Genomic DNA, 21,642 nt, shown 5'->3' on the forward strand with positions numbered 1-21,642 from the left:
AGAAAGAGATGAATACTTTTTGTTTTATCACCCTCAGTTAATTTTGTAGACATGAGGGTACAAAAGTGGGACGTGAGGCTAATTTGATTCTGAGAATGGGCCATCACTATTATTTATCTGGATTCCACTCTGGAAGCAAGACCCCAGTGTTAATTAAAACAAAGAACCACTGACGGTAATTAAACATTGATCCTTCATGGTTTATTCAACTGTATTCGCTTATGAAAGTGCTTTCATAAGGGGCTTGTCTTATACACGAGCAATATTTTGATTTACTCAAAATTCATTATCACGCTCAAATGTTTTCCTACGCAGTTTGGCTGTACTCACTTTGTATGCTGTATCTGCCAGTAGTCAGCATTAGTAATGTGACTTGTTTGTGCATTATGGAATCCTTCTGTTGGTAGCAAGCCGTTTTACTCTGCTTATGGACTTCAAATAGATGCTAACCCTTCGTCTCTTCTCTTGTTCCTGCCATGTCCTGCCTTTCTGCTGCTGATGGGCTTTCCGTTGTGTGCTTTTTCCAAACCCGCTTTCCCTGCCCAGCTGTCTTTGTCTCTGTCCAATCAAGATGGCATTATAGCAGAAGAGCCCCAAAACTTACTGTACATGTCCACACCAAGCGTGAAGCTTCCCCCTTCAAACAGTGCACTACCTAATCAGGCCTTTGGCTCAGTGGGGCTGGGCATACAAAACTTGAATTCTGTTAGACAGGTGAGTCTGTTCGCAACCTGCCATGTGCAGGGAGCCAACTGTAATTTGTCCAGAGATAATATTCATTTCAGTGAAATATTCAAGATTGTTCTAAACATTTTGCTCTTCCTTATTTTTGCCTCATTGTTCCTCTTGCTCCTTCTCACCCTGCCCCAATTATCTTGCTAATGCGAAAACAGACAGTCACTGTCTGATGGTACTACTTTTGAGATGCTTGCTTGTAGGTTCATGTGTGGCCTTCAGCTATTTTCTTAGAACGCTGGAGATCTATAATTTCAGCTCTGTCCTGGCACTTTTTCCTGCTTGTAAGAAATGATGGGACAATCCAGCAGCGAAAAGTAGAAATTAACAGCACAGAAAAAGGCTATTTGAGCCATTTCTGTTGTGGCAGCTCAATGAAAGAGCTACCTTCTTAATCCGATTATTCTGAGCTTTTCATGTACTCTCTTTTTTTATTTAAATATTTATCCACTTTCCTTTTAGAAGTCAGTATGGATCCTGCCATTGTTTCTGTTCACGCTGCATACTCGATCAGTGATGTATCATGTACCCAACAAAAAAGCAGTCCCCAGATGCTGTATACAGATCATTTAGGGATGGCTGTCTGAGCATCCAGCAGCTATGAACAGCAGTGCAGCCTTGGTACTTTTTTCTATGGAATATTTTATACATAGATCATTGGCTAGTTGAACACAAACAATAAATTTGTTCACCTGAATGTTAAAAGCATCCACATGGTCATGGTTAGGAAAGTAATGGTGTTGCGTGTAATGGACAATCCTTGTATAAGGAAGGAAAGAAATCCTACCTGTGCAAATGATCCTAATGTGGAAGGTGGCGGAAGAGGTTTATCTTTGTGGAATGAGTGCAAGAGCAGTTAATTGGTGTCATTCCCATTCCCTGCCCTGCCACCGCCACCATCACAGTTAAGCTTGTTGAAAAGAAATGCATTTAACATTTGTAATTTTTGCAGAACTGATGAGATAGGATTGGTTGAAAGAACAGTCGCAGTGCAAATAGAAAGTTAGGGATGAGTGGGTTAATTTTAAAAAGGTGCAGCCAGTATTACTAAGGGAAGAGGAGGAGGCCATGGTTCAATGTATTTGGAAGGAAACAGCAGGCAAATGTCATTGATAGAACTGTTGTTGTGAAACCTGTTGAATGTTCAGCACATTGTTATCTCTTGTCTTTCCCCACACTGACTCTGTCTGCGTGGGTCTTTCTGCCATGATGCTGTGATGTGTGTAAAATCATGGATCTTTGCTCTGATGCTGCTTGTGCTCTGTTTACAGAATGGCAATCCTAACATATTTGGCGGCAGCAATGCAGCAGCACAAGCCAGGGGCATGCAACAGCCTCCAGCACAACCTCTTAACTCATCTCAGCCTAATCTCCGCGCTCAAGTGCCTCCTCCATTATTATCCCCTCAGGTACACAAACATGGACTTTTTTTGTGATTTCCTTCACTTTTCCCAGGTTCCCCTCCACCCATTTTGTTTTAAGTTAATCAGAAGCAACCGGTGTTTGGTCACTTGCCAAATTTTCACCTTAATTCTTGGCATGGGTGGCAAGCAGGTGTCCATAATTAGTTGTGTTCTTTGTTCTAAGTAAGGTGGTTAGATATCTCAGTGCATCTTGTTCTAAGTTATTCAGAGGCATGGGAGGAACATTCCCTTCACTGCATTTTGAAAGTGTCTTTCTACTCATCTGCCCTCAGCTTTAGGGTGATGAGTCCCCTGAATGGGCTGGTGCATGCTTGGAATGCAGAACTTTTTCTGCGTTCTGTGATCTTTTTGAAGTATGGGTGTATATACTACACTAACATCAAACAAGTTCCAGAAAAGCTTTCTGTTGCTGATGACTGTAGGCTGGGGGTTGGTGTTATGCTTCCTCCTCGGTGGAAAGGCTGACTGGCTATAGGTGCTGCAGTGTCTGGGATGTGTAATTTTAGAATGCATTGCCAAGTCTCCCTATGTGGCAACATCACAATATCTGCATGGTGCTGGGTGGAGGATGCAAGTCAGTCCAGCTCATGAATACATGTTGCAGAGGAAGGGATGGGAAGCTGTGGGGATGATTTATCTTTTGAAATATGATTGATCCCTCAACCATGCATATTGCAGGTTTTTCTTTTTACTTACGACAAGTTTCTAAAAACCTGTAGAAGCCACTTGGACAGTAAAGTTATGTGTGGTCTGGATACCTATTAATAACCAGGCAAAACATCTAAATGTTTGAATCCTAGTGGCCCATTTTAAAATTCTCTTCTCTTCCCAAAAGGTTCCAGCATCATTACTGAAGTATGCAACAGCCAATGGGAGCCTAAACACTGCACTATTGAATTTTGGCCCCCAGCAGGTAGCCATGCTGAACCAGCTCTCCCAGTTGAACCAGCTATCTCAACTTTCACAGATCTCCCAGCTACAGGTAAAGCAACAGTTTGTTTCTATGATCCTTCTGCCAAGAGTAGAAACATTAACTATAAACTCACCCAGAGTAACAGTGCTATTTTGACTAAAAATCCCAGGCTCAACCCTTGATCTGTGTTGGGTTAGCTAATCTTATTCAGGGCAGTGGTATGAATGCTGTAATGGATATCTATGGCTTGGATTAGCCTGGATTCCTTTTGATCATTATCAGTGGTCCCTGCTGGAAACTGCTCATGGTGTTAGGTGAGGGCAGGGCCCACCATGCTGCAGTGCCACCTGAGTTCAAATTGTCTGCTGACACTCAAATAAGGCACCAGCGCACAGTTCAGAATTTGTGGAGTTGCACATTGAGGCAGGAGTGATTGAAAGACAAAGTAAAGAAGCGTCTGCCAGCATGGCACCCCTATAGTAGCCTAAAGCATTCAGCAGCATTTATTGGAAATGGGTTAGCTTATTCTTAGACTTGCAGAACACACATGTCTGGCCCATTCCTGGAGAGAACACCATTGCCATCTCCAACCCTTCCAAACACTTGCATTCCCCTTCCTAAACATCTCCCAAAGTAAGTAGCTGCAAATAGGACAGGTTGGAATTTGTGCTGTAGCATGCAATTATTCAATCCATCATCAGTGGGAAGGTAGCAAGCATGTCCTAGGTAAGTGTGCTTTCTCTTATTTCCCAACCCCACCCCCCAGTCTGAGGTACCACTGGCTCATCCCTGTGAGTCAGACTGCGTGGAGTGGGGAGACTAGACTTCTTCCTAACCCTGTCATGCTGAGATTCGGTGCTTCAACCAACAGTAAAAGCAAGTGAGAAAAAGAGAAGTTATTTGCATCTGCTGTCAGCCCATTGCAAAGTTAAGGAGAAAATGTCCTTTCAGGTGTGCAGACTTGAGTAGACACTAAACTAAGGTCCTGGCAAATGACAGCACCCAAAGCTCCTTCAGCTTATTCAGCAGTTCCAAGGCATCCTGCAGCATTGAGTAACCTACCTCCCCATGGGTCTCGGTGTACAAAAACTTATATATCTTCATATGGGTCAAAACAATAGAATGTGACAGGTTCTGCCCCCCTTGAGGACCAGATTTTTGATGTCCTATACGTGACCAGCTAGCCATTGATTACTCCATTTACAATTTTACTGTCCTTTCTTAATATTAGCGACTGCTGCTTCAGCAACAGAAGGCACAGAATCAGAGGAACGTGCCTGGACCTATGCGTCAGTCTCAAGAGCAGGTAAAGTCTTCTGGAACATCCACTATTAAGCTTGAGAACTCTAGAGTTGTCTAATTAAATATACTATTGATTTCAATAAAACAATGACTCAAGTTGGGCTGAAATGTAGAAGTGTTCTTCTGTGTCCTGGTGAAACATGAGCCAAGTTCTGGTGTATATACTCTACTTGGAACCTGCCTCTTTGTGCAGAGACTCTCGTGTTGTAGGGGAATTGGCTGCACTGGGGCAGTGGTGAAGGGAGGTGGCAGTTGCACAGGGGCTGTGATGGTGTTGGGGGTGAGGGAGCACGATAGCCTGGCTACAATGGCATCATGGTGGAGGGGCAGTGGTGGAGAGCAATGGTGGCTGCACTGGGACCGTGGTGGAGGGGGTTGGTGACTGTACTGTGTGCGTGCATGCGCGCGTGTGTGTGTGTGTGTCTGAAACTTTCAAAAGGTGCAGCAGCTGAGTTGTGACAATGAAATAAAACCCTTATACAACCTGGAAATTTCTAAAATCATTGTGGATTTTAGAATGTTAAAGCTTATGTTGCTGATGTTTAATGTAGGGAGGAGCTAACAGTGACTTGCAGCAAATACTAACTAGACCTTGGAATGTATTGCCATTAAATGTGCGTTTTTTCCATCCCCACATGTTCAGGCTGCTCGTGTGCTCAACATGCAACAGATGCTGCAACACCCCCGTCAACTGGATACAAGCCTTCTGAAGCAGCAGCCTCCGCCGCAGCAGCCAATGCATCAGCCCTCCATGAAGCCCTTCCCGGAGAACCTCATGCCCCCCACCCCTCACGAGCTGCAAACAAAAGAGCCGCCTTCGCTCAACTCATACAGCAGCTACCCTTTAGGTGGGTTTCCCCAACCCAGTCCAGGGCAATCTGATCCCACGGTGCCACAAGCTGCTCACCTTTCCCCCATGCCCTCACACTATCCCATGCCCAAAATGTTTCTTCCTGACAACAGCCCTAACCACAGCCTCCTCAGCCCTCCACTGTGTAATGCAAACAGCCACATACCAGGCTCACCCATCCATCAACATGCAGGGAGGAAACCTGCTACTCAAGAAAGGTCTATGTCAAGAGGTGAATAATCTGTTTGTATAATCTTTGGTCTACGCATTTACCTAAATGAAATTGAAGGCGCCCCATTGAGTCGACGTCCAGTATTTCCTTTTGACACTTGGCAGTAAACTGGGCTATGAGTTCAGATCCCACCATAGGCATGTTGTTGAACTGAATTCAATAGAGCTAGTAATTTGTGGGCTGGCACCAGTGAAATGACCATGAAAAACTGTCAGATTGTCATTTTAAAAAATCATAACTGGTTCACCACTGGCTTTCAGGGAAAGGAAATCTGCCACAGCTGCTTGGTCTGGCCCAGATGTGACTCTAGTCACATGCTGGATGACGGGGTCAGGCTCTGCCATGGATTTCTCCGGATAGAATGGCCTACTGACGTCAATTGTCACACTTAAAGGATTAGTGAAGTACCAGTGAGCTGCTGTACTCTGAGTAACTATCTGAGCAAGTCAGTGTCACTGGAGAGAAGGAGGGAGAATGTTTACCCTATATGATTTTGTGGTTCTCAAAAGTTGCATTGTGATTTATCCATCTTAAGGTTGCATGTGTGGATCTGTCCTTTGCACCTCTAACACAAAACCAATTTGTTTCCTTAGGCTTGAATCCAAACTTGAATGTACCCCTGGATTTCGGCAGTATTGTTAACCTGAAAGAGCCACAATCCCAACAGTCCCGACTGAAGCAATGGACTGCCTCAGAGAACCTTCCTGTTAATTCCTCTCTAGATCAAAACTCCAGCAAACATGGTAATGCACTGTTGACTCCCTAACACATATACAGGCTGAATGTTAATGTTAAGTCCTTGATCATTTGAATAGTCTGGATCATGGAATCTTGTGTTTTTTCTCATGACCTGTATAGGATCACTTTGTGCAGATATTTGAGCTGTTACCATCTAATTTCTGCACTTTTGTGTGAAGTTTGAACTAAACGTGTTTTCTTTCCGCAGGTGCTACTTCAAGTGGTCTTAGTATTTGTTCTGGCAAGTTGCTTGAAGAATCTCCTTTTGGTCACTTTGACATTTCCATGAATTCTCTGGCCAGTCCTCCTGGATCTGTTGGAGATGGCTGGCCAAGTGCCAAATCACCCAGTGATAAGCTCTCTAGCAATGTTAATTGGCCACCAGGTAAGACATTGTGCACTCAGTAAAATTGAAGCCCATGCTAGATGCGGAACTCTAAAACCAGGATACTCATGTGACTTCCAAGTCCAGTATCAGGGTTAGGGTGTTAATGATCCAGCCCAAAGTGCCCCACAGAATTGCTCCCAGTTCAACAATTCTATTTACGTAGCACTTTTAATATAGTACAACATTCCAAGATGCTTCACAGGGGCAATATAAAATAAAATTTGACACTGAGCCACATGAGATATTAGGGCAAATGACCAAAAGCTTGGTCAAAAAGGTAGGTCTTAAAGAATATCTTAAAGGAGGAGGGACAGGCAAAGAGCTTTAGGAAGGGAATTTCCTGAAAATGCAATAATAGTGAAAAGAAAATGCAATAATCTCCGAGTTAGCTTGCCACATAAGGCACAACTGTGCTATAAATATGTGTATATATGGCAATTTGACCACCATATATCCTTTCTGTAGTGCTCAGCTGGAATAATAGATGTCTGCCTTGGAGCCTGCAGCTGGATCTTATTAAGGTCAAAATCCTGGAACTCCCTCCCTAAAAGCACTGTGAGTGTACCTACAGCACATGGACTGCAATGGTTCAAGAAAGCAGCTCACCACCACATCCTTGATGGCAACTAGGGATGGATAGTAAATGTTAACCCAGCCAGCAACGCCCACATCCTGTAAATGAATTTAAAAAAAGAATTTCATTGTGCTTTTGTGTGATTTACTTCATTCCCAATGTATGCTAACATGCTTCCACCCAGTGTTATGAAAGAGGGCTTAAGAGGTGCGTCAGTGGAACAGAGCAAACTTTGTCTGTTGTGGGGTTTTGGTACATCTACAGAAGATAGGGAGGGAGGAGATTAGCTTGGCACGTGTTGGCCTGTATTGTTGTTAGCATTTATTTCCTACTTAAACTTGCCCCATTGATAAAACCACATGCAGCAGTGCAAAATTCCACCATTGTTGACGCATAAGCCTGCTTGGATTTCCAGCCAATTGCATTGTTGGACATTGCCAGGTATAATAGGTCCATAGAGGTTTACAAAGCAGGACAGGACGAATTAACCCATCATATTTGCCAACTCGGGTTTCTAATTAAAGATTCTCCTTAAAATGTTAATCTATAGCACAGAATCCAATTCTACAGAGTACTGCTTCTAGAGAGTACTAAACTCAGGGAATTTGATAGGTAGTGGGTTTTAAGCGTTGATCGCTTTCCAATATTTAGTTAAGTTTTGTGTTTATCTTTAACCATAACATGGTTGGGCAGCTGAGACTTATTGCTTGCAATTCCTGCGCCGTGTCGGAACTTCAGGACACTGCATGTGTCTTGGGGGGGCCATGTGTGTTGGAAGCGTCTCCAGCTGTCTCAACTCGAGCCCAGCTTGAGAGGCAGCTGGAGTTACTGTGGAACATCAGGGAGGCTGAGTGTTTCCTGGCTGATACTCTAGGAGGCAGAGAGATCAGGATAGTAGATGGGTAGCCATCCGGAAGAGTACCAAGAGGCGGGAATTGCAAGAGTCTTTGGGATGTATGCCATTCTCAAACCGATACTCAACATTGGAGATTGCTGGAGGTGATGACACCTTGAAGGAGTGCAGTTCATACAATGACTCCAGTGGGCAAGGGGAGAGCAGCAAAATGTAGAAATGCAATCATTATAGGAGATTCCAGAGTTAGGACAGACGTGCATTTTTGGAGCTGTCATTGAGAGTCACGCATGGTATGTTGCCTCCCTGGTACCTGCTAAAGGACGTTATGGAGAATGTGCAGAATATTCTGCAGAGAAAGGTCAGTGAGTCAGAAGCTGTGGTACATTGTCATCAACAGAATTGAGATGGCAGGTATTGACGGCCTATGGTCAAACTTTCAGGAGCTATGGAGGAAGTTCAAAAGTAGGACCTCAAAGATAATAGCAATCTCTGAATTGCTGCCAGTGAAGGTAGTATAGGGAGATGAGGAGAATCGATTGGTTTGTGGCTTGAAGAATGATACAGAAAGGAGGGATTCAAATTCTTGGGTTATTGGGACTTCACCTAGAGCAGGAAGCACCTATTGAAAAGGGACAGGTTGCATCTCAACAGGATTAAGGCCAGTGTCCTCGTGGAAAGATTAAATGTCATGAAGGTTTGAACTAAATTGGCTTAAGGAAGTTAGGAGTATTGGGTAGTACTAGAGAAGGAAGTAGTACTGTATTAGATAGGACTACAAGAATACAAAGACAATTTAGAATGCATGTATGCAGACAGACAAAGTGTGGTGAATAAGGCTGATGAACTCCCAAGTGTAAATAGGTGTGTGAGAATATGATGCAGTGACAATCCTGGAAACGTGGCTTAAAAATGGTGAGGACTGTATGCTTTATATTCATAAATACAAATTGTTGAGAAGAGATAGGGAAGGAAGAAAGGGAGGGAGGTGGAGTGGCAGTACTGATTAGGGAAGATATAGTAATGGAAAGAGAGGGTGTCCTTGAGAGGCCAAGGACAGAATCCATTTGGTTAGAGTTGAGAAGCTGATCATGCTTCGGGATTATTCTACAGGCCTCCATAGTGAGAGAAATAGAGGAGCAAATCTGCAAGGGAAATCACAGATGTGCACGAACTGCAGGTGCAGATTCTGGGGGGACTTGAATCACCCAAATATCAATTGCGATAATGTTAGAGTAAAGAGAAAGAAGGGGGAGGAAATTCTGAAATGTGTTGAGGAGGACTTCCTTACTAGTACGTTCATTCCAACTAGGAAGGAGGCATTGCTGGATCTGGTGCTAGGGGATGAATTGGGCCAGGTGGACCAATTCAACACTTGGGTAAAAGTGAAGAAACCCAAGAAACACTTGGGTAAAAGTGATCATCTTATCATAGGTTTAGATCAGTGATGGAGAAGAGAAAGGAACAAACTAAAGTAGAACGTTTAAATTGCAATAGAGCTAACTTCAGTGGGATGGGAAGGGATCTAACCAGGGAAAAATAGGACCAAAGTTTGACATACAAAACTAACAGAACAATGGGTGATCTTTGGAGATTGAAAATATGATGAAACAAAAAAAAGTGTTTGATGCATGTTGGGTGAATTCTTCAAGCAAAAACCAGACCAAAACAGTACAAGGTAATCACACAGTGCAGACGAGGCCCTTCGGCCCATCGAGTCTGCACCGACCCGTGAGAAACACCTGACCTACCTAATCCCATTTACCAGCACTTGGCCCGTAGCCTTGAATGTTATGAAGTGCCAAGTGCTCATCCAGGTACTTTTTAAAGGATGTGAAGCAACCTGCCTCCACCACCCTCCCAGGCAGCGCATTCCAGACCGTCACCATCCTCTGGGTAAAAAAGTTTTTCCTCACATCCCCCCCCTAAACTTCCTTCCCCTCAGCTTGAACTTGTGACCCCTCGTGACTGACCCTTCAGCTAAGGGGAACAGCTGCTCCCTATCCACCCTGTCCATGCCCCTCATAATCTTGTACACCTCAGTCAGGTCGCCCCTTCAGTCTTCTCTGCTCCGATGAAAACAAACCAAGTCTATCCGACCTCTCTTCATAACTTAAGTGTTTCATCCCAGGCAACATCCTGGTGAATCTCCTCTGCACCCCCTCCAGTGCAATCACATCCTTCCTATAATGTGGCAACCAGAACTGCACACAGTACTCCAGCTGTGGCCTCACTTAAGGTTCTATACAACTCCAACATGACCTCTCTACTTTTGTAATCTATGCCTCGATTGATAAAGGCAAGTGTCCCGTATGCCTTTTTCACCACCCCACTAACATGCCCCTCTGCCTTCAGAGATCTATGGACACACACACCAAGGTGCCTTTGTTCCTCAGAACTTCCTAGTGTCATGCCATTCATTTGAATACTTCCTTGCCAAATTACTCCTTCCAAAGTGTATCACTTCACACTTTTCAGGGTTAAATTCCATCTGCCACTTATCTGCCCATCTGACCATCCCGTCTATATCTTATTGTATCCCAAGACACTCAACCTCGCTGTTAGCCACCTGACCTATCTTTGTGTCATCCGCAAACTTATTGATCTAACCCCCCACATAGTCATCTATGTCGTTTATATAAATGACGAATAACAGGGGACCCAGCACAGATCCCTGTGGTACGCCACTGGCTTCCAGTCACTAAAGCATCCTTCTGTCATCACCCTCTGCCTCCTACGTCTAAGCCAATTTTGAATCCACCTTATCAAATTACCCTGTATCCCATGTGCATTTACCTTCTTTATAAGTCTCCCATGTGGGACCTTGTCAAAGGCTTTGCTGAAATCCATATAAACTACATCAACTGCACTACCCTCATCTATACACCTGGTCACCTTCTCAAAAATGCAATCAAATTTGTTAGTCGTGACTTCTGTCTGACAAAGCCATGCTGACTATCTACTGATCAAACCTTGCCTCTCCAATTGGAGATAGATTCTGTCCTTCAGAATTTTCTCCAATAGTTTCCCTACCACTGACTTGAGACTCATTGGTCTGTAGTTCCCTGGCTTCTCTCTACAACCCTTCTTAAATAGCGGAACCACATTAGCTACTCTCCAGTTCTCTGGCATCTCCCCCGTGGCCAGAGAGGAATTCAAAATTTGGGTCAGAGCCCCCCGTGATCCCCTTCTTTACCTCCCTCAGCAGTCTGGGACACATCATCCGGGCCTGGAGATTTATCCACTTTTAAGCCTTCCAATACCATGTCACTCTCTATATCAATTTGTTTAAGAAGCTTGCAGTCTCTCTCCCCAAGTTCCATACCTTCATCCTCATTCTCATGGGTGAAGACAGATGTGAAGTATTTGTTCAATACTCTACTGATGTCCTCTGGCTCCACCCATAGATTGCTCCTTTGGTCCCTATTTTTTCCCTGGTTATCCTCTCCCCACTGATATACTTATAGAATATCTTGGGATTTTCCCTACTTTTACCAACCAGAGCTTTCCCCTCTTTGCTCTCCTAATTGCTTTCTTAAGCTCCACCCTGCACTTTCTGTACTCCACTTATGCCTCCGCTGATTTGCTCCCCTTGTACCTACTAAAAGCCTCTCTTTTCCTTCTCATCGTATCCTGAATATCTCTGGTCATCCATGGTTCTCTGGGCTTGTTACTCCTTCCTATCACCCTAGAGGGAACATGTTGAGCCTGTACCCTCCCCATTTCCTTTTTGAATGCCCCCCCCCACCCCCCCAACTGTTCTTCTGTAGATTTCCCCACAAGTAGCTGTTCCCAGTCTACCTTGGTCAGATCCTGTCTTATTTTACTAAAACCCGCTCGCCCCCAATCCAAAACATTTTTTTGCAACTTGTCTATTTCTTGGTACAATTTAAGCTTGTTATGGACAATGTTGTGGTCGTCATCACCAAATTGGAATTGGACTGTTATCTGTGAAGGAAAAATGTGCAGAGCCACAGAGAGAAGGTGGGGGAATGGCACTAGCTGAATTGCTCATTTGTAGAGCTGTTATAGACACAGTGGGCTGAATGGTTGCCTTCTGTGCTGAAACAATTCTATGACGTTGAGAGGAGAAGTAAAGAGAAAAATAAGACTTGCAAAGAGAAAATATGAAAATAGAAAGGCAGTTAAAAATAAAAGGGAATCCAAAACTCTATCGGCATGTAAGTAATAAGTGGGTAGTAAGAGATGGGGTGAGGCCTATTTAGGACCAAGGTGATGTATGCTTAGAGACACAGAGCAAGACTAGAATCTTAATGAGTGCTTTGTATCGGTGTTCACTAAGGAAAAGGATGCTGACAAAATATTGGTAAAAATGTAGATGGTAGAGTTAATGAATGGGGTGAAAATTAATAGATGGGTGCACTGGAAAGGCTGGCTGTGCTTTGGGTGATCAGTCACCTGGTCTGGACGGCTTGCATCTCATTGCTACGGGGAGTGGGGGTGGAGACAGCGGAAGGGCATGCCATAATATTCCGATCTTCCCTAAATACAGGGTGGGTGTCGGAGGAATGTTCAAGAAAGGGTGTAAGGGAATTCCTAGTAACTATAGGCCAGTTAGTTAAACACCTATGTTGGGTAAGGTTTTAGAAACATTTATCAGGGGAAAAAAATTAACAGGCATTTGAAGAGTTTTGAGTTAATTAAGGAGAGCCCTCATGGATTTTTAAAGCCGGTCATGTTTGGCTAATCTAATTGTATTTTTTGATGAGGTAACAGGAAGGGTGTTTGATGATGGGATGCAGTGGATGTTTGTATGGATTTTTTTTTTTTAGAAAAAGTTGAACAATTTCACATAAAGGCTTGATAACAAAACTGAGGCTCGTGGAATAGGAGGGTCAGTTTCAACTTGGATAAAAAATTGGCTTAAAGACAGAAAACAGTGACTTGTGGTAAATGGTTGTTTTTCAGACTGGAGGACGGTAGACAGTGATGTTCCCCAAGGGTCAGTGCTAGGACACTACTTTTTAGAATACAGTCAAAAAATTTCAAAATTTGCCAATGATACCAAACCTGAAGGTGTGGCAAGTAATGAGGATGTTACCTATTGATTGCAACAGGACATAGATAAGCTAGTAGAAAGGGCAGACAAGTGGCAGATGAAGTGTGATGTAATGCATTTTGGCAGAAGGGATAGGGAGAGCCAATATAGACTTAATGGCGCAGTTCCAAAATGTGATGAGGGACAGAGATTGGCGGGGGGGCGGGGCGATGTCATATGCATAGATCCTTGAAGATGGCAGGATATATTGAAAGTGTAGTCAACAAAACTTATGGGATTTTGGGTTTCATAAATAGAGGTATTGCATACAGAAGCAGGGAAGTTATGCTAAACCTTTATGAAGCTCTGGTTAGATCGCAACTAGAGTATTGCACCCAGTTCTAGCCACAAAGTGGCGGTGACTTGAAACACACTGCCTACAAGGGTGGAGGAAGCAGAGATGATCAATGATTTCAAATGGAAATTAGATAGGCACTTAAGGGAAATAAAATTGGAGGGCAATGGAGATTGAGTGGGGAATGGCACTCATTATATTGTCATGCAGAGAACCGGCATGAACTCAGTGGGCCCAATGGTAGCCTCCTGTGCTGTTATGACCCTGCCTCTGTCAATTTCAGATGTAAACTAGCCAGTGGGTCTCTTGTCTGTTTTCCTTTAGTTTGACTTTCAGAATTCACAGTTGTTAACCTCTATTATGCGAATTGCATAGTTTTCTATTGTTTTAAAGTTCCTACTTCATTTGGTTCATTGAGCCCCAGGTTTTCCTGTGGCTGTCATGGGATCTTTCATAAGGATGTGGTGTTGGATAGATTACAGCTGTGTTGGAGGTGCTTGCAATTCACTCTGAAGGAGTGGAATGATTCCTTTGGAATGACATTGTCCCAGCATCTGGCGCGATTAGCAGTGTTAGCCTGCAGCCTGTAAAGAACAACAAAAACAGTACCCGTGAAATATTTTCATATTGCTCCTTTCATATGTTTTGCATCAATCAGGTGGGTATTTGCTAAAATTAGGGTTGTGCGTCTGTGAAATGGAAATTAAAGGCCTGGATCAGTGCTCAGCAGGAAGACAGACAGAGGGCTACGGCGAGATTGCTGGATCGTGAGGGGTTTGGATAGGAGCAAGGAGGGAGGGGGAGTTTGCAGTTGAGTTCATCACACGTGGACTTTGTGTAAGTCATTGATGGGCCAAATGACTTTTTCCTCCAATCATTAAATTCTTGTGGTTCTTTAAAGTTAATTAAAAGTAAATAAGGGGGGAGAAACAGACACAGGTTGGGCCAGCTACCATCGCACTGAGGTCTGGTGGTTGTGTGTTCATTCCCAGAGCCCTGTGTTCCTTTTTTTTAGAGGGCTCCTCTTTTGGAAGTTTGTGTTTTCCCAGGATCTGTCACCCTCTGGAATACTCAAATTTACTGTTTGATTCTTCTTCCAACTAGAGTTTCGCCCTGGTGAGCCATGGAAAGGTTATCAAAACATTGACCCTGAAACTGACCCTTACGTCACTCCTGGCAGTGTGATGACCAGTCTATCGATCTCTACTGCTCGGGATCTTGACCTCCTCAGGGACAGGAACAATGGTGAGTGTCATCCTCAATGTGTTCTTCAACAACAACTTATTATAAAACACCTTTAAAGTAAACTGTCCCAAAGTGCACAGAGCATTATAAAACAAAATATGACACCAAGCCACATAAAGAGATATCAGGTCAGGTGACCAAAATCTTGGTCAAAGAGGTAGGGTTTTTAGATCTGCCTTAAAGGAGAAAAGTGAGGTCGAGAGCTAGAAAAGCAATGTGAGGGAAGTCCAGAGCTCAGGGCCTAGGCAGCTTAAGGCACGGCCACCACTGTTAGTGTAATTAAAATTGGGGATGCTCAAGAGGCTAGAATTAGATGAGTGCAAATATCTCAGAAGATTGTGAGGCTGGAGAAGATTACAGAGACAGAGAGGGGTGAGGCCATGGAGGGATTTGAAAACTAGAGTGAAAATTTTAAAATCAAAACTCTGCTTGATCAGGAGCCAACTTGGGTCAGTGAGCGCAGGAATAATAGGTGGATGGGACTTAGTGCGAGTTAAGATACGGGTAGCAGACTTTTGGATGACCTCAAGTTTATGGAGGGTAGAATGTGGGTGATCAGCCAAGAATGCATTGGAATAATCTCTAGAGGTAACAAAGCCATGAATGAGGGTTTCAGCAGGAAATGTGGTGAGGCAAGGACAAAGTTACAGAGGTGCAGGTAGGCAATCTTGGTGCAGATATGTGATCAGAAGCTCATCTTGGAATCAAATATGACACCAAGGTTACTAACAGCCTGGTTTGGTCTTGGACAATTGCCAGAGAGAAGGAAGGAATCAGTAGCTGGGAATGGAGTTTAGAGCGGGGATTGAAAACAATGGCTTCAAGTCTTCCCAATATTTAATTGGAGGAAATACCCGGCCTTCAAGTACTGGATATTAAGAGAGCAGAATGAAAATTGAACATTAGTGGAGGAGTCAAGAGAAGTGATAGTGAGGTAAAGACTGTGTGAAAACTGGTGCTGTGCTTCTGGATGATATTGAGACATCATGTAGACAAAAATAGGAGGGGACCAAGGATGGATCCTTTGGAAATAACAGAGGTAATGGTGCGAGAGTGGGAAGAAAAGCTGACAGATCAAGAAAGATGTGGAGGGATAGTTCGCCTTTGTCGCAATTACATAGGTTGTCATTGCTGACTTTTAGAGCCCTTACAGGATTGTGGCAGGGGTGGAAACCTGATTGGAGGAATTTAAACATTTCCGGGAATGACAGGCACTGATTTGGGATGTGGCATCACGTTCAAGGACTTTGGAGAGGAAAGGAAGATTGGAGACGAGGTGGTAATTTGCAAGGACGATGAGGTCAAGGATTGGTTTTTGAGAAGGGTTGGTGACGGCAGACATGAGGGAGAATGGGCAACACATGAAGTTCAGCTGAAGGTAAATTGTAAAGCATGCATTTCTTCATTGCAAACTGAATTGTGTTCCAGAGCCTAACATAGAATAACACAGATGGGAGGCCATTCAGCCCATCGTGCCTGTGCCAGCACTCCGCAAGAGCAACCCACTTTGTTTGACTCCCCTGCTTGTAGCTCTGCAAATCGTTTCTGTTCAGATAGATATCCAATTCTCTTTTGAAAGCCATGATTGAATTTGTCTCCACTACACACTCAGGCAGTGCCTTCCAAAGCTAACTACTCGCTGCATATAAAGAAGTTGTTCCTTATGTTGCCATTGCTTCTTTTGCCAGTCACCTTAAATTGGAGTCCTCTGGTTCTCGATCCTTTCCCCAATGGTAACAGTTTCTTCCTATCTGCCTGACACCTGTCACTTGCATCCTTTTTCTGCTTCATGTTACTCTGTCTTTCATTACCCACGCAGCTCTGGATTTGTTTACTGTTCCCCCTGGTGGGAATGCACCCTGACAGGACCTGAACTACCTCTTCTTTAAAGGCAGCACATTGTTCAATTACAGTCTTGCCTGCCAATTTATCTGATCCATTCTCACTCATTGAAATTGGCCCTCCCCAAATCAATTATTCTTAGTCTGGATTACTCCATGTCCTTTTCCATAGCCAACCTAAATCTTATGATACCATGATCACTGCCCCCTAAATGTTCCCCAGTTGACACTTATGCCTCTGAACCAGACCCAGCAATGCCTCCTTCCTCATTGGACAGGAAATATGCAGATGTAGGAAATTTTCCTGAACACACTCTAGGAACTTTTCCCCTCGCTTTTTACACAGTTACTATTCCAGTGTATATTAGGTTAGTTAAAGCCCCCCATTATTACAACATTGTAATCCTTGTACCTCTCTGTAATTGCCTTGCAAATTTGTTCCTCTATATCTTTCCCATTAGTTGGTAGCTTGTGGAATACACCCAGCAGCATAATGGTACCTGTATTGATATCCTCTCTCTTCAACACTATAATGTTCTACTTTATCAATGCCACACCCCTCCTCCTTTATTCATTCCCTATCTTTCCTGCACACCTTGTATCCTGGAAGATTTAGTTCCCAGTCCTACCCTCCTTTGAGCCAGGCATCCATTATCACCACAGCGTAATATTTCCACGTGCCCTTCTGCACTTGCAGATCAACAATCTTACTGACCACGTTCTGCAGATTCACATACATGTACAGTGGCCCTAATTTAGACCTGACTACATTCCCTCGTACCCTGGACCCCACCTACTACCTTATTCTTTTCTGCAGTTGTACTCTGTCTCTCCCACGTTGGTTTTCCTCTGTAACATTATCTCCTGGTTCCCAAGTTAGTTTAGACCCTCCTCAAAAGCATTAGGAAATTGCCCCTCAAGGACATTAGTCCAAGCTCTGTTCAACCCATCCAACCTTCCAATGTGTAAAGGTCCATTTTCCCCAGAACTTGTCCCAATGTCCCAGGAATTTAAAGCCCCCCCGCCAGCACCATTTCTCTAGCTACGTGTTTGTCTGCTTTATCCTCCTGTTTCTATACATACTTGCATGTGGTACTGGGAGTAATCTGGAGATTACAGCCTTTGAGGTCCTGCTTGCTATTTCTTTCCTAGGCTCCTTAAACTCTTGCCTGCAGGACCTCATGCCTTTTTCTACCAATGGACCGTGACCGCTAACTGTACACCCTCCTCTCTGAGTGCTCTTTGGCCTCTGTGGCATACTTGACTCTAGCACCAAGGTGAATCCTTGATTCACATCTGCAACATAGACTGCATATGTTCAAGAAGGCAGTTCACCACCACCACTTCAAGATCAATTAGGAATGGGCAATAAATGCTGGCTTAGCCATTCTTCTGTGAAATAATTTTTAAAAAGCCACAGAAATGCTAGTCTCTTCCCCTATTGAATCTCTCATCACTATTGCTTTTCCAATCTTGCTCCTAGACCCCTATGCAGCTAAGTTAGCTGTGGTGACATGGACTTGGCTTTGGCTGCACTCCCCAGTTGAACCATCACTCTCCAGTATTCAGTGGTTGGAGAGTGAGATGCACTTGGGATTCCTGTACAATCTGCCTGGGCTTTTTGACTGCATGGTGGGCACCCATTCTTTCTCTGCCTCCATACCCTTAAGCTACAGGGTTACCACATCTATAAAGGTGCTATCCTTGAAGCTTGAAACCAGGAGCTCGAGCTGCTGCAGTTGATGACACTTACTGTGCATTTGATTATCCAGGACACAAGAAGCGCCCTGGATTTCTTACATGGGAAAGGATATGCACTCCACAGGACTGAGTTGTCCTGCTGTGCCTCTATTTAATAGACTATCAAACTTGCTACTTAAATAAATACTCCCCAGCAACTTATCAATGGCTGTTTCTCCTACGCTGATGTCACTTTATTGTATCAGAAGGTTAACTGAGCCTTAGATTATAACTTAATGAAACATTCAAACTTAATTTCATCTCTATCCCCTAGATCTGACTGAGCACTGGTTTTAATTATATGATAAATTGTCAAATTGGCTGTATTTTTTAAATTAATGAATCGATCAAGTCTAACTTTACACCAAACTAAAGATTTACCAGTATACTCACCCCAACCTACTTTCCGATTCTCCGTTCTCTTTTGATTGTACCCTTGTTCACTGCCCTCCCAATCTCGAATTATAGCACCAGTTGTGTGCTACTCAAAGTCTTGCATTTGTAACATCGTTCATGACCTCAAGATAGCCTGAAGTGCTTTATAACCAATGAAGTAAGAGGCTCACGGTCAGTGAGGGGAGACTTCGGCTCAAGTGAGACAGAGATCGAGTGAGTGCATTTGGTTCAAAGTAGGAATTCGGTGCATGGGGGAAAGAGGGGCTTTAGGTAAGGTTTACTGCAAGAAGTAAAGTGTGCTGGGGGGCAAGGGGGTGCTTTTTCTCTTGTACTCTTTTTCAGCCTCCAGTATTTGATTTTCACTTTGGTGCAGCAGAAGAAGCAGGTAAACCAGTAACTGGTATTATTAGTTTTATCAGTATTGTAAGTACTGTATTATTTTATCTGTATTGTAAAGTTTACAGGCAGAGCCAAAACCTGTTGGGAAATGTAAGATGTATTACTTATATTAATTAATTAGCAATTGTTCATTAATCAACACATATTGGAGATGGCAGGGCAGGTGATGTGCTGCGATTGCAGGATGTGGGGGCTTCTGGGTACCACTGTGATCCAGGGCAGACACATTTGCAGTAAATGTTTGTGGCTGCAGGAACTCCGGCTCTCAGTTACTGAGCTGGAGGCTGAGCTGCAGACACTGCGGCACATCAATCACCTGGACATTTTATTCCAGGAGACGGTCACACCCTTTAGGATAGGGTCTTCTGATTTGGTCAGTGGTCGGGGACAGGAGGGTGTGACTGCAAGTGAAGCAGGCAAGGGGAGGAGTGCAGGAGCCTCGACCTTCGCAATTGTCCAACAGTTTGAGTTTTTTTCAGCTTGTTTGGATGAGATTGGGGGCTGCAAGGTGGATGAGCTAACTGACCATGGTACAGGGAGCCATTCAAATGGGAATATAGGGGTGGTAGGAGTAGTATAGTCAGAGGGATTGACCCTGTTCTCTGCAACAAAGAGCATGAGCCCAAACCTGCCTGGTGCCATGGTTCGGGCCATCTGCTTGGGACTGGAGAGGTACTTGCAGTGGGAGGGGGATGACCCAGTTGTCGTGGTCCATGTTGGTACCAACGACATAGGCGGGACCAAGAAGGCAACTCTCCAAAGGCACCAAATTAAGAAGCAGAACCTCAAAGGTCATAATCTCTGGATTATTACCTGAGCCACGTGCAAATTGGCTTAGGACAAATCAGATTAGGGAGATGAATGCATGACCCAAAGACTGGTGTGGGAGAAGTGGGTTCTGGTTTGTGGGGCACTACCACCAGAATACACCTGAACCATGCTGTGACCGGTGTTCTTGTGAGCCGCATAACTAGAGAAGTAGAGAGAGTTTTAAGCTAAGTAGTGGGGGCAAGGGATCAAATTTGAGAAGATTTGGTAAATCAATGTGTAGAGACATGACAAAAGAGAAAGGTGTATATACAGGAAATGAAAAGCAGACCATGACAGGAAAGGATAGAGAGTACAAATCTAACAGTAAATCAACAGATGAGACTAGAGGTTATAAAAAGAATAAAAAGGTAAAACTAAAGGCTCTGTATCTGAATGCATGAAGCATTTGAAACAAAACAGATGAACCGAGTGCACATAAAAATAAATAAATATGATTTAATAGCCATTACAGAGACCTGGCTGCAAGAGGATATGGATTGGGGCCTAAATATTAAAAAGTACAGGATATTTAGGAAGGACAGGAAGCAAGGAAAGGGTGGAGGGATGAGGGGTGGCTCTGTTTGCTAATGATGGCATTAGCACAATAGAGAGGGATGACCTAAGTTCAGGAAGCCAAGATGTGGAAACTGTTTGGCTAGAGATGAGAAATGGTAAAGGCAAGATGTCACTTATGGGAGTCGTATACAGTCCTCCTAATAGTAACCATGTGATAGGGTAGAGCATAAAGGAAGGAATAATAGGAGCTTGTCAGAAGGGCATGGCGATAATCATGGAAGATTTTAATCTACATATAGTCTGGAAAAAGCCAGATGGACAAAGGTAGCTGAGATGAGGAGCCCTTAGAATGTTTCTGGGATAGTTTCTTAGACAGCATGTTCTAGACCCAACCAATGAGCAGGCTATACTAGACCTGGTATTGTGCAATGAGATGGGAATAATTAATCTCATAATGAAGGTGTCCCTAGGTAGCAGCGGCCAGAATATGATTGAATTTTACATTTAGTTTGAGGGAGAGAAAAGAGGGTCCAAGACTATGTGTTTAAACTTAAATAAGGGCGATTATGAGAGTATTGAAGCAGAGCTGGTTAAAATTAGGCAAATTAGGTTAAGGGATAGGTCAATAGAGATGCGGTGACAAACATTTAAGGGGATCTTTCAGAATACACAGACTAGATACTTTCCAACGAGTAAGAAAAAGTCCATGGGATGGACTCACCATCTGTGGTTAACAAAAGGTTGAAGATAGTATCAAACTTAAAGAAAAATAAAATAATTGTGCAAAGACTGGTGGAAGGCCAGAAGAGTGGGCAGAATATAAGGAACAGCAAAGGATGACTAAAAGATAAATAAGGAGAGAAAATTTGAGTACAAGAAAAAGCTAGTCAAATATAAAACAAATAGTAAAAGTTTCTTTAATTTAAAAAAAAGAAATGAGTTAGCAAAGTTGGTCCTATAGAAAGTGACTCTGGAGAATTGATAATGGAAAACAAGGGAATGGCAGATGAATTGAACAGATATTTAGCTTTAGTCTTCATTATAGAGAATACAAGTAACATCTCAGGTGCAGCTATAAATCAGGAAATGGAAGGGAGGAAGAACTCAGGAAAATTACAATCACCAGAGAAGTACTGAGTAAATTGTTGGAGCTGCGGACTGACAAGTGCCTGGATCCTGATGGATTTCGTCCAAGGGTCTTAAAAGAAGTGGCTAGTTTGATAGTTGATGCATTGGTTTTAATTTTCTGAAACTCCCTAGGTTTGGGGAAGGTCCCATTAGATTGGAAGCCAGCAAACTCCATTATTCAAAAAGGGGTGGAGGCAGAAAGCG

General features: G+C 43.5%; 1 protein-coding gene across 10 annotated transcripts in view; it reads left to right on the forward strand.

Moving 5' to 3' along the window:
* LOC121288670 (trinucleotide repeat-containing gene 6A protein-like) overlaps nt 1-21,642 on the forward strand; it is a 184,802-nt gene that overhangs the window by 141,456 nt on the left and 21,704 nt on the right. For 3 of the 10 annotated variants that reach the window (XM_041207375.1, XM_041207377.1, XM_041207378.1), the window contains 7 exons: nt 2,007-2,144; nt 2,995-3,141; nt 4,304-4,378; nt 5,018-5,456; nt 6,050-6,199; nt 6,403-6,579; nt 14,468-14,608. In XM_041207375.1, coding sequence (XP_041063309.1) covers nt 2,007-2,144; nt 2,995-3,141; nt 4,304-4,378; nt 5,018-5,456; nt 6,050-6,199; nt 6,403-6,579; nt 14,468-14,608 — 1,267 coding nt within the window. Of the gene's footprint in view, nt 1-2,006; nt 2,145-2,994; nt 3,142-4,303; nt 4,379-5,017; nt 5,457-6,049; nt 6,200-6,402; nt 6,580-14,467; nt 14,609-15,750; nt 15,987-18,927; nt 18,969-21,642 lie in introns of those variants that run through there. The other 7 variants (XM_041207379.1, XM_041207383.1, XR_005945407.1 and 4 more) reach the window with 6 other exon arrangements.

Source organism: Carcharodon carcharias, chromosome 15, assembly GCF_017639515.1.
Source record: "Carcharodon carcharias isolate sCarCar2 chromosome 15, sCarCar2.pri, whole genome shotgun sequence".
Taxonomy (NCBI): Eukaryota; Metazoa; Chordata; class Chondrichthyes; order Lamniformes; family Lamnidae; genus Carcharodon; species Carcharodon carcharias.